Source organism: Centruroides vittatus, unplaced genomic scaffold, assembly GCF_030686945.1.
Source record: "Centruroides vittatus isolate TY-2023 unplaced genomic scaffold, ASM3068694v2 contig_1830, whole genome shotgun sequence".
NCBI lineage: Eukaryota > Metazoa > Arthropoda > Arachnida > Scorpiones > Buthidae > Centruroides > Centruroides vittatus.
In genome coordinates, this window is record NW_027121126.1 from 19,318 (window position 1) to 32,784 (window position 13,467).

Sequence of the window (13,467 nt, forward strand, 5' to 3'; positions counted from 1 at the left end):
TGCTTGTTCACCCCACCGCTTGTCAGGCAGTTGTCCTGATGCGTGCGCTGTGGGATCCCACCTCTTCCTCCCTCTTCCTGCCCCCACTTTCATCCCCTATCCTTCGCATTTCTCCTTCTTCCTTCATTTCTTTTCCCCTCCTGGTCGTACCTATGAGTGATACCAGGAGTTCCCCCCACTTTTCATAAATAAATAAAAATAAATAAATAAATAAAGAAAAGTTTTGACAGTATTTAGACAAGTAAAAATGTTTTCAAAACTGTTTAGCGATAAATATTTCTGGGAAACTCTATATTACTATAGTAAGCCTAAGAAAAATTTTCTTGATGTCAATTGGCTTTCAAGTTCTTATTTTTACGTCTATTACGCTCTAATTTGTCATTTTTATTATGACTGATCGGATATCAACCAATGTGCGTCTTTGTAGAACTATTCGTTTTAGGGTTTTCCTGCAAAGAACCAATGGCTTTCAAAGTCACTTGATCAGAGTCAGAATGTAAACAAACTTCGGAAAAAGTTATTTTCATCGCTTCTAGGTGTAATTTCATTAGGTTTTATGTTATTTGAAGTTACTTAGACTAGAAGATGTTATATCAAAAGCTTCTACTCAAAGAATGTATCGGGGAAAGTCATTACTTCCGGGTTTTACAGTACTTCCGTAAATACGTAAAAAAATAGGTATATAATCATTCATATAATAGGGTAATATTCAATTATTATAGTCTATTGTTGTTATAATAGCGTAAATAACATATACATAGAATGAACTATTCATCATCGATACTAAAAAGTGTATTGACCTAGATTAACAAAAACCAATCGAGTAAATCAATAAGTGTGGAGCTTATTACCTTTACCTGCCAATTTGTACTTTGCTCATAGATACTCCCACCCACCACCTCCTCCTCCGCCTAGGGCGCCGCCGGCTCTCCCCATCTACCCAGACGGATATATTTTTTCGAATATAAGCAAATCTTAAAATTTCAAAAACCGAATGAAATGATAAATAATATAAATTAACACAAATAAACTGATAATGCAGTATTTTAAGAATTATATGAAAACATTACTGAAAACAACGTAAACATGTTCGAAATAAATACGGTGGAACTTGGTTAACTCGAATCGGTCGGGGGGGGAAATTTCAACTTCAAATGCAGCAAAGGGCTAGTCAAATAGATGTATATCAAACGCGGGCCGAATTCAATATTATTCAGTAAATGAAAACGTTCTCTAAACTAAAAAAAAAAAGGGCTCTAACAGATTGGTAGGCTTGGCCTTATTTCGGGCAATTATTCGGGCCAAATTCGGGCAATTATTCTACTAATCTCGGCAAACATGGCGGAAGATTTGTGTTACTTTTGCAGAGTACGTGTATATGTTCTTTTAATTCTTTAGTGCCCACGCGTTAAACAATTGATATGTTTAAGGTGTAACTAGGATAGTAATTGTAACTAGTTATCTTTGTAAGCCTGGCCGAATATAATGAGCTTGAAAAAGACCCTCTTAATACTCTATGGGCAATAAAGGGAGTCTGTTTTTACGCTACATTTTTACACGAAGAAACTGTTATGCCGTGAAATGTTAAAATTATTTGTATCTGAAAAATATGTAAAAATTAAAAACATGTTTTTCCCCTCTCAAAAAATATATCTCTTAATATGATAAACAACTTGGCAAACCTATTATGAGTTCGGCCAGGCTTACAACGGGGAGAGCGGGTGGTGAAAACGGGCCCGATACATCCAGACGGAGCACTCCCTGAAAAATTACTCATCAGGATCAGTCCCGGGTACCCTAGAGCAGTAGACTGACATCGTAACCTCTCGGCCATCCGGCCGTCGAAACTTTTAATATTATGATATATAAATAAAATGTATTGCAATATATATAAAAATAATTTTTTAATTTTATTTTTAAAAAATCAACAGAATATTTATGATCTGGATGTCATTGACTTTTTTAGAATTTTTTATTATTTCTTCGTTTGAATTTTGTTCGGGCACGATTGTTTTGGGACCGCATTTTTTGAATATGCAAATATTAGTCATGTTGTATTAGAGCAAGTTGTTTCTTTTTTTAAACGTTTTTATACTCCAATCGTAAACTCTGTCAAATTGGTTACCATTCTGTTCAAAGGCACTTTGTAAAAGCTCTTTCAGGTACTGTTAATCAGGTTTATCTTCGAAACTTAATCCACGACAGTATTTCATGTAGGTTGCAATTTGTTTCGGGTGGTTCTTACATAATTCTTCGATGGAACAAACTTTCTTTAAGTGAGCAATCTCTTCGTACTTCTGTTGTTTAGTAGGTTTTTTCACACTCTCCCACGGAAGAGTACCTGTCAGAAAGTAGATGATGACGTATCCGAGAGATTGAAGATCATCTCTTCTACTTTGTTCTATTCCTTCGTGAGTATTAATGCTGGCATATTTCGCAGTACCTATTAATCCTGTGCTATCTTCGCACAGTATATGCCTCTTTGTATGAGGATCGATGTATTTCTTGGCTAAACCAAAATCAATCATGTAAACAGTTTTAGTTTTTCTTTCCCAACCCATAAGAAAATTAGCCGGTTTGATGTCTCGATGAATATAATCTTTACTGTGTAAATATTCGATTCTATTAAGCATGTCTACCGCCAGCATTAATGTCGTTTTTAGCGTGAATTGGCGATAGCAATATTCGAATAACTCTTTCAAGCTTGGACCCAATAAGTCAGTTATCAAAAATCTGTAATTTCGATCTGTTCCATAACAAATTAATTTTGGAAATCCGTTTGTTTCTTTGATTGCATCGTAGACTTCCTTTTCATTTTGCAATTGTGTTGCAATTGTGCAATTGTCCATCCTGTTGATATCCTCCACTTTTATGGCTACATCTTCGCCCGTAATTCTATCACTGGCTTCAAATACTTTACCGAATGAACCGAAACCGATTTTTCTTTTTATCTCATAAAGTTCGATGTCCATAATTTTATCCCCTCGATGTGGGTTCCTGTTTGTGGTGAGGGGACCTCCCAGAGATGGTTTAGTAACTTTTCTTTACTATTTCTGGGATCTGAACGCCCACCCACGTGTTTGCCGTGCATGGTGACCTGTATGTTGGAAAAGGGGATCCTGGTAGTTGAGGGGCAACATAACGTACTCAACACACTGCTTTGGCCCCTGCTTCGGATAAACGGGAGGCTCAAATCAGGCTTTGTTTGTGTCAATCGGCTGGTCGTTGAGTCACTCTTGACCTCGGCCTGGAGTCAACCGATCGATGCAGACCGGGCGGACACGTCAGACAAGGTGTGCTCTTCTCGACTGCATTGTGAGGGTATAGCTCCTGGGAAACCCAGGTGTGACGGTCTATGGGATCCTCTCATGTGACGGCATCCCCTTGTTGGGCCCCATGGTGGGTGGGATCATTAGGAGCTGAATATCTACTCTTAAATATGGATTCTAAAACCTCAAAAAATCCAGACATGCCAAAAAACACAAATGAAAACACTTCCAGTCAGCCATGCTACTGGAGAAAAACCTCTGTCAAAATGCTCCCCTTTCTTGATCCAGAAGTTATTCGAATCAACCATTGGGCACCTGAAGAAAACACAAAAATTGAGGTCAGGGGACCTACTTGTAGAAACTGTCTCACCTCAACAATCGGCAAAACTTTTAGCTACAAAGAATTTAGGAGAAATTGAAGTTACAGTCACACCACATGGAAGTTTGAATTCATCTCGTGGTGTGATATCTGAGATCGATCTGATGTCTGAACATGAATCAGATATTCAGATCGGTCTTTCAGACCAAGGCGTCACTGCTGCCCGACGCATCTCCATTCGTCGGGATGCCAAGTTGATTCCTACAAAACATCTTATTCTGACATTCAATAAACCGACTTTGCCATCTGTTATTACAGCCGGTTATCTACGCTGCCCAGTCCGCCCATATGTTCCAAATCTGCTGCGTTGCTTTAAATGCCAGCGATTTGGACATTCACAAACATCTTGCCGAGGGAAAAGCGTATGCGCACAGTGTGGGACGGAAGGTCACGAGAGTACCGAATGTAAAAGTACCCCATGCTGTGTGAACTGCAAAGATGCCCATCCTGCATACTCTCGGAAATGCCCTTCATGGCAGAGAGAAAAAGAAATACAGCGTGTAAAAACAGTAAACAACTTACCCTACCCAGAGGCACGTCGCATGGTCACTTCAAGTGCACCACTGAAGCAGAAGACCTATGCTGCTGTCTTGAAATCCACAAACACTTGTGCGGTTCAAACAGATATCTCTGTCTCTCCAAGTGAATCCTTTACCCGCCATGCGAAATGTTTAATACTGCCATCTACCCAAACACCAGAAAAGGAGAGCAAGAAGACCAAGACACCCCTACCTAAAACAGGGGTAATAACAAGAAATGTGGGTTCAAAAACGGCCAATAAAAACCCACTTAACAAGCAAAAAGTAAAAGTTGCCCTCTCTAAATCAGCTAAAAAGTCGGAGACTCAGTCTATGAGTGAGTTCTCCGACTTTTCTGATGAAGAGACTAATTCGGAGGTTACAAAACCAAAGTCACCTCCAAAAGAGAGACCCCCTGTTAAATTAAAGAGGGATACCCTCGCAAAGAATGCTACCTCAAACACATAATGGATTATAAAATAATCCAATGGAACTGTCGTGGTTTCCGCAACAACTTCTCTGACGTTAAACACCTGACATACTCTACCTCATCTCTCTGCGTGGCACTCCAGGAAACACATCTAAAACCTGGAGAAAGAATTTCTTTAAAAGGATTCGATCTTTACCGTAAAGATGACGACAGCCACACCCGCGCCAGTGGAGGTGTGGCTGTACTGGTTTCAAACCGCATCCCGTCTTTTCCGGTACAAATAACAACAGAGCTGCAAGCTGTGGCAGTCAGAATATCTATGGGCGTCACTGTCACAGTTTGTTCCATATACTTGCCACCAGATGTCAGAGTCAATGACGATGAATTGGATGCATTGGTTGAACAGCTGCCAACTCCTTTCCTTTTACTTGGTGATTTCAATGGTCACAATCCAATGTGGGGCAGTCACGATATCAACCGTCGAGGCAGAGCCATTGAAAGATTCATAGGTAATCACCAACTATATTTATTTAATACTGGAGAAGTGACATACTTCCACGCCCCAACAAGAACATTCACTGCCATTGATCTATCATTAGCAACCCCAAATCTGTTTTCAGCGTTTATATGGGAGGTTGGATCTAATCCACTTTCCAGTGACCACTTCCCAATATTTCTAAAATACCAAGGCAGAGAAAGCTGTGAAACAGCCCGTCCACCACGCTGGAAACTTGAAACGGCAGATTGGCCTGCTTTTTCCTCTTTGGCTAACGTCACTGAGGAAATGGTCAATACTGCTGATATCAATGATGCAGTCGAAGTTGTCACTTCCAGTATTATTCAGGCAGCCGAAAAAACAATGGGGAAAACGTCAACCAGATATCCAAAACATCCGAAACCATGGTGGGATCAGAATTGCGAGGCAGCATTTAAAAAGCAAAAGAAAGCATGGGGGATTTTCAGAAGATACCCCACTGCTGAGAATTTGATAGCTTTTAAAAAAGCAAAGGCAAATGCCAGAAAAATAAGGAGGCAAAGCCAAAGGGATTCTTGGAGGAAGTATGTTTCTAGCATAACATCTTCCACCAGCTCAAAAGCAGTCTGGGATAAAATCCATAAAATCAATGGAAAATATGCTTCTCACTCTCTGTCCATGCTGGAAAGTAATGGCACAATAATCAGTGACATAAAAGGTATTGCTGATTTGTTGGGTGAAACATTTTCGTCTTCATCCAGCAATATTATGTATACAACGGATTTCCAGGCTTATAAAGTCCAAAGTGAAAAACAATATCTAAACTTCCACTCTCCATCTAATGAGGAATATAATGTGCCATTCAGCAGAATAGAACTATGTACAGCAATCTCTCGCTCGGGGAATACTGCTGTAGGGCCGGATAAAATCCATTACAGCATGATTAAAAATCTGTCAGACAATTCCCTTAGTAACCTTCTGAATCTGTTCAACAGAATATGGACAGAACATACTTTTCCTGACTCTTGGAGGCTATCTATCATAATTCCCATTCCCAAGCCAGGTAAAGACTGCAAGAATCCCTCTAATTATAGACCAATTTCTCTGACTAGTTGTCTCTGCAAACTTTTCGAGAGAATGGTAAACAGACGCCTGATGTTCCTCCTAGAGGAAAAGAACTACTTTTCACCACATCAGAGTGGATTTCGTAGGAACAGAAGTACCACAGACAATCTAGTAAACCTTGAAACATCTATACGCGAAGCGTTTGTAAGACGACAGCACTTAGTGTCTGTGTTTTTCGATATAGAGAAGGCTTATGATCGCTGCTGGCGATATGGAATACTTTGTGATCTGCATGAGCTTGGACTGCGGGGTAATCTGCCATCGTGTTGATATCCTCCACTTTTATAACTACATCTTGAATATGTCGGTAATCAAAAATCTGTAATTTCGATCTGTTCCATAACAAATTAATTTTGGAAAGTCGTTTGTTTCTTTGATTGCATCGTAGACTTCCTTTTCATTTTGCAATTGTGTAACAATTGTGCAATTGTCTATCGTGTTGATATCCTCCACTTTTATGGCTACATCTTCGCCCGTAATTTTATCACTGGCTTAAAATACTTGACCGAATGAACCAAAACCGAAGCTTAAACCCAATAAGTCAATAATCAAAAATCTGTAATTTCGATCTATTCCATAACAAATTAATTTTGAAAATCCGTTTGTTTCTTTGATTGCATCGTAAACTTCCTTTTCATTTTGCAATTCTGTTGCAATTGTGCAATTGTCCATCGTGTTGATATTTTCCACTTTTATGGCTTCATCTTCAATAAGTCGGTTATTAAAAATCTGTAATTTCGATCTATTCCATAACAAATTAATTTTGAAAATCCGTTTGTTTCTTTGATTGCATCGTAAACTTCCTTTTTATTTTCCAATTGTGTTGCAATTGTGCAATTGTCCATCGTGTTGATATTTTCCACTTTTATGGCTACATCTTCGCTAGTAATTCCATCACTGGCTTCAAATACTTGACCGAATGAACCGAAACTGAAGCTTGGACCCAATAAGTCAATTATCAAAAATCTGTAATTTTGATCTGTTCCATAAAAAATTCATTTTGGAAATCCGTTTGTTTCTTTGATTGCATCGTAGACTTTCTTTTCATTTTGCAATTGTGTTGCAATTCTGCAATTGTCCATCGTGTTTATATCCTCCACTTTTATGGCTACATCTTTGCTTGTAATTCTATCACTGACTTCAAATATTTCACCGAATGAACCGAAACCGAAGCTTAAACCGAATAAGTCGGTTATCAAATATTTGTAATTTGTTATGGAACAGATCGAAATTTATTTTAAAAATCTGTTTGTTTTTTTGATTGCATCGTAAACTTCCTTTTCATTTTGCAATTGTGTTGCAATTGTGCAATTGTCCATCGTGTTGATATCCTTCCACTTTTATGGCTACATCTTCGCCAATAAGTCGATTATCAAAAATCTGTAATTTCGATCTGTTCCATAGCAAATTAATTTTCGAAATCCGTTTGTTTTTTTGATTGCATCGTAAACTTCCTTTTCATTTTGCAATTGTGTTGCAATTGTGCAATTGTCCATCGTGTTGATATCTTCCACTTTTATGGCTACATCTTCGCCCATAATTCTATCACTGGCTTCAAATACTTGACCGAATGAACCGAAACCGAAGCTTGGACCCAATAAATCGGTATTTTGAAAAAATAAAATTATGGACATCGATCTAACATGAGTTTCATTGAAAGACAGCTGCAAACCTCCCTAAATCGCATAGACAATTGGTCCAAGATCAATGGTTTTACTTTTAATGCAGAGAAGACCTCGTGCATCCACTTTTGCCGAAGGCGTGGTTTGCACCTGGACCCTGAAATTCACCTAAATGGGGTTAAAATCCCAATGGTTAATGAAGCAAAATTTTTGGGTGTCGTGTTTGACCATAAATTGACATTCTTACCACACTTGCACAATTTGAAGAGTAGATGTTTAAAATCTCTGAACCTTTTAAAGGTATTACGCTGCTCATCCTGGGGAGCAGACAAATGTTCGATGCTCAGGATATATAGAGCTCTCGTTCGCTCTAAGCTGGATTATGGATGTGTTGTTTATGGCTCTGCGCGATAATCTACTTTTCGGATGCTGGATCCAATCCACCATCAAGCATTGCGTTTGTGCACTGGTGCATTTCGAACTTCTCCTGTTCGAAGTTTGTACGTGGATGCTTATGAGCCTCCACTATCTTTCAGGAGAGAGCAGTTGTCTTTGTTCTATTACATTAAACAGAAATCTCTGGCTAAACCTTTAGTTTATTGTAGAGTATCAGATACTCAGTATTATTATTTAATGTGACTAGTTAAAATCTTATTGCTACTTGTATAATTTATCAAGGTATCATTTCATATAAAGCCATTCAGTAAGATCATTCATTGATGAGTTTACATCATGAGAACTCCTCAATTTGTTCATATAGTTTCAAGTTTAAATTTTAATTTATCAGGTTTTGTGCTGTTATTTATGTGCCATACATACAGGGTCTTATAATTAAAGTTCCACTTTGAAATGGCCATAAAAGGAAAACTCCTGGACAAAATATTATCAAACTTGGTAATAGTTTACAGGAAGTTATGGAATTTTATTTTCCGCAAAAAAAAAGAATAGTTAAAAATTCACCACCAGCAGAGAATAGCACTGTATGCAATATTGTTAAACAAAATAAAAACATTTTCAATTGATGTCTTCGTGTCTTAATCATTTCTAAAACATGTTACAAGGCATGTTCAATGTGACATCCACCATTTTCAGAAAGCAAGTTAAATCACATTACTGTGTTCTCATTTTAAGCTAAACCGACTGAGGTTGGTGCTCTGTAAAGCGCATGCGCCAATGCCCTCTGGCTGCTTTACACCATTCAGTTATTCTCGCCTTGAAAGCTGTCTCGTAAGCGCTTCCATTCCGCCACTGACATTCGAATATACAATAGCAATCTTATCGTATTTTTCACATGTAGTATAGACATTTGTAATAAGATAGATAATGCAGTTATAATAAAATATTAATTTTAATTAATTCAAAGTACGTTAAAATATGAAAATTTATATTTTAGAAAATACAAGGGAAGCGGCGCTTCCATCGCTTCCAATGACGGCACACCACTGTTAAACAGAAATTCTAACTTAAATATTTAAAATTCGAAATTCTACATTAAAAATTCTATTATTTCCGTAAAATTTCAAATATTTACCATACCTTTTTCTATAATTTGGACAAACCACAGTAGATTAATAGTAAAAATTTGCAAAAAAAACCAAAAAAAAAAGTGAACGAGACGATATAAAGCGTTGGTAAAACTTTACAGTTGTATTGGATTTTACAGCTCTATATCAAATGTGCAGTGAAGTCGGGTTAAATTACCAGATAGTCCTTGCAATTATGGTTGGCCCTTGAATTGGTTTATTTTTGCGTCTTTAATTAAAGAATGATAGAATTGTTTACGAATGTGCATATACTCTCTCGGGCTGCATTTAGTCTTGAAAAGGGGTCAAGCGCGTATGGACAGTTTTCGAAAGTATGTGCATTTGTACGCAATTCTATCGTCCTTTAAAGACACAAAAATAAACCAACCCAAGGGCCAACTCTAGTTGTATCCAATATATATATATATATATATATATACACATACACATATACGAAGCGGGCTCTTGGTATTTAGTACGATTACAAACGAACGACTACATGTCAGTATTTAAAATTTTTATTTTATATAGCGTTATATTGTTTTGTAATATACTGTGCGACGCGGCAAGTTGCTCATCTACAATCAACGCCATCGTAAGTGAATGGCAAACTAAAAATTAGCCGAATCTAAAAAATATATTATTTTTAATTAAATCGTTTGGAATATAGAGAAATTATTACTGAATAAAATTTTTTACTTACCTAAAATAAAGGAAATGATATAATTGGCCATTAAATCTGTTATTACTACAATCAGCGTTGTGGTGGCTGGGTGGAAAACTAATAGCTCGGGCTTTCAAAGTTTAGCATTAAGATTAACAGGAGTGGTCAATAGTTTCTAGCAACGTAAACAAATGACTAATTTTGTCAGTTTTTATTATTTTTTTCCTAGGATGCTTTGTATTTGGGCCGAGTCGGGCCAATGTAGTGTTGGACTCGGGTCGGCTGGATTAATTTAACTTCGGACTCGGGTAGGGTCGGGTAAAACGATAAAGGCCTACACATATATCTATATTACACATAAAAATTGAAATTTATCTTACTTAACGAAAAAATAAATAAACGAAATTTTTTAAAAATAAAATCGAACAAAACTGTACATTATGTACAGTACATACATATTTAGAAAAACGGCCCATGTGGAATTTTCCACATTTTCCACGTGGCCAGTCCGCCCCTGCTTCCGAGGCTTGTCTGATGACCGAAGATTCCACGGAAAAGAAGAATGTGCAGCCGGTGGCTCAACTCGCTGATGCTTTCAATTCGGATAATTTGGGAGAGAGCACTTTGGTTAGAATATTTTGGCCGAAAGACAGATAAGGCGGCTCTTCAATTCTCTCTACTGGAACTCTTGAATTCATTTCGGAAAGATATTTCCGGACCAGAGTTAACTCGGGCAACGTTTTCACTAAGCACTGTCCGGACCCGAGATAACTCGGGCTAATTTAAATCATCGTACGTAAGAACTCTTTGCTCGAAATAATTCAAACAAAGCTTATTTACGTTCTATTGAATGTTGTTTATGACCTCAGCAAATTTCGTAATTTTACACCCAATAGAAATTTATGTTTTGGACCATTTTCTTGGTCCTATCTATAGACATAGCATATCGGATCGAAAAACTCGTAACATATTTGATTATTTGCGGTAATTGATGAACATCTGTTTAGAAACCTATTGTCCCCTGAGAGTTGTATGAGAATAGTCCGCGAAAATCCATAAACAGCTGTTCTCAAGGACATTTAGCTTTATACACAGTTATGCGGCTGGTGTCGTGTGATCCGTAGCGATTTTTTTGTTACGTTAAAGATTTATTGTTTCTAAATAATACTTTATTTCCCTTATTAAGTTTTATGCTAAAATGTTTTAGAAATGTAATTCATAAATTGGTGGTGTATTAAATTTTTTTAAATTTTTTTGGGAGTTTTTCCTGTAAAGCACAAAAAAACAATGTTAGGTTAGTGAGAATAAGCTTAGCCTATAATATAAATAATAAAATGAAACTAATATAAAAATTATTAGAAAATAACGAAATACTCCGAGTATTTCGTTTATTTTCTAGTTCAAACGTGTAGAAAACCTTCTTCCCCCTCAGGCGTTGTTGAGAATGACCCGCGAAAGCTCACAGTCAGCTGTTCTCAAGATCAAGTAACTATTTATAGCGTACTGTGGTGTGTTGTATCTGGTTGCAAGTTTGTGATACATGAATAATAAAATCTATCTAATTAATAAATGATAAAAGAAAACAGTGATATAAGATATTATATTTTCATAAATAAATAACAACTAACCCGTTACAAAGCTATACATCCACAAGATTATTAATTATTTATTTATTATAGCCAACTCTAGCCCGATAATTCGGCTCTTGTGGATGTATTATATTTTCATTTATATAAAAAAATACGTAGACAGAAGCCGTGACCATCATTTTCAAATATCAAGCAATACATGGAAGTCTTGTAATAAAATTATTATATATATATATATTACGCGCGAGAAGAATATTCTCCAGATAAAACATACTTATAAACTTACTTGGAAAAGAGTAGAAAACACTTTTCACGACGCACAAAAGCAGAGATATTCTACTAATGCAAAACCTAAGAAGTGTAATATATATTATAATATATATATATTATATTACGCTTCTTCAAATACTAAAATTCATATCAATACTTTGTAATGCTTTTATATGCATATAAAAGCATTACAAAGTATTAATATGAATTTTAGAATGTAGAAAATGTCGAATATTTCTACACAATAAACTCTAAACTTTTATTCTACTCTTGGGGCCTCCACTTCACCCTTCTCTCTACCATGTTCTAAATTACTTTCCCTGTCCCTCTTCCCGCCTTTTTCTCCCTCGGTTTTATGATCCTTTGTCTATGTTTTTTATAACCCTTTACTGCCGAGTGCAATAAACCAACAGAACCGCAACTGAGCGAAGAGCAGGAGGTCCGATATTAGTACAGCTTCTTAGGTTTTGCGTTAGTAGAATATCTCTGCTTTTGTGCATCGTGAAAAGTGTTTTCTACTCTTTTCCAAGTAAGTTTATAAGTATGTTTTATCCGGAGAATATTCTTCTCGCGCGTAATATATATATATAACGGATTTTATATACAACCTTTTATTGCCAGAATGTCTAGTTCAGAATATGATGACGATAGTTTTTCTGAAAGTGGATCGGAGTATAATTTGAGCGACGTCAGCGACTCAGAATCGAGCGTAGATTCGGACCAAAGCATCTCTACTGCCAGAAATTGGGTCGATGTGGATATCAACAATCCTCCTCCGCCTCCTCCACGATTTCCTTTCACAGGAAATCTGGGTTGTCGATTCAATATAAATAATGTCGATCCACTCGCTTTTTTTCAGTTATTTTTTGACTTACATTTAGTAAATTTGATTGTTAGCGAGACGAATCGTTATGCACTGCAACAGCCGCGATCATCCAGGCATCAGTGGGAGCCTGTTACAGTGGGCGAGATATATACATTTCTGGCTATCTGCATCTTGCAAGGTATTGTAAAAAAAACCGGATGAGAGGATGTATTGGTCCACCAATGATTTATTTTTCACATCGATTTTTCCTAAACCTCATGACTAAAAATAGATTTGCAGAAATAAAGCAAAATTTGCACTTCGCGGATAATGCATCATTCGATTCGTCCACCCATCCGGCTCCTAAATTGAACAAAATTTTGGCTATAGTAAATAATCTAAATTTTCGCGTTTATACGAACCAGAGAGAGACATAACTGTGGACGAGTCTCTCTTACTATTCAAAGGTCGTATTTCCTGGAGACAATACATACCTCTCAAACGGTCACGTTACGGTGTGAAATTCTTTATGTTATGTGAATCCTCATCAGGATATCTGTACAAATTTATAATTTACACCGGAAAGGATACTATACTGGATCCAAAATATAACCAGATGCAAATAACTTCCCAAATTGTATCATCATTAGTGGACCCATTGTTGAACAAAGGCCACTGCGTAACCACTGATAATTATTATACGTCCCCTCAGTTAGCTGATTATTTGATATCGCATCAAACAGATATATATGGAACACTCCGTCTAAACAGAAGGGGGATTCCAGATATCATAAAAAG

The 13,467-nt window shown here is 36.9% G+C and overlaps 2 protein-coding genes across 2 annotated transcripts; one reads left to right on the forward strand and one right to left on the reverse strand.

The window, feature by feature from the left end:
• Nucleotides 1–2,168: 2,168 nt before the first annotated feature.
• LOC136969927 (uncharacterized) lies at nucleotides 2,169–2,972 on the reverse strand. Its single transcript, XM_067264233.1, has one exon. It carries the CDS (start codon nucleotides 2,970–2,972, stop codon nucleotides 2,169–2,171), a length of 804 nt encoding a protein of 267 aa, XP_067120334.1.
• A 513-nt stretch (nucleotides 2,973–3,485) lies between these two features.
• On the forward strand, nucleotides 3,486–12,891 carry LOC136969928 (uncharacterized). Its single transcript, XM_067264234.1, has 3 exons — nucleotides 3,486–4,544; nucleotides 11,405–11,490; nucleotides 12,486–12,891. The coding sequence occupies exons 1-3, from the start codon at nucleotides 3,486–3,488 to the stop codon at nucleotides 12,889–12,891; spliced, it is 1,551 nt and encodes a 516-aa protein (XP_067120335.1).
• Nucleotides 12,892–13,467: the final 576 nt, after the last annotated feature.

Excerpts from the sequence above, each read along its gene's own strand:
- LOC136969928 (XM_067264234.1), top strand. The coding sequence starts at position 3,486 with ATGAAAACACTTCCAGTCAGCCATGCTACTGGAGAAAAACCTCTGTCA. Across the intron at positions 4,545-11,404 it reads ATGAAGAGACTAATTCGGAG|TTCAAACGTGTAGAAAACCT; the intron begins GTTACAAAACCA and ends TTTATTTTCTAG. Across the intron at positions 11,491-12,485 it reads TCAGCTGTTCTCAAGATCAA|AATGTCTAGTTCAGAATATG; the intron begins GTAACTATTTAT and ends TTTTATTGCCAG.
- LOC136969927 (XM_067264233.1), bottom strand. The coding sequence starts at position 2,972 with ATGGACATCGAACTTTATGAGATAAAAAGAAAAATCGGTTTCGGTTCA.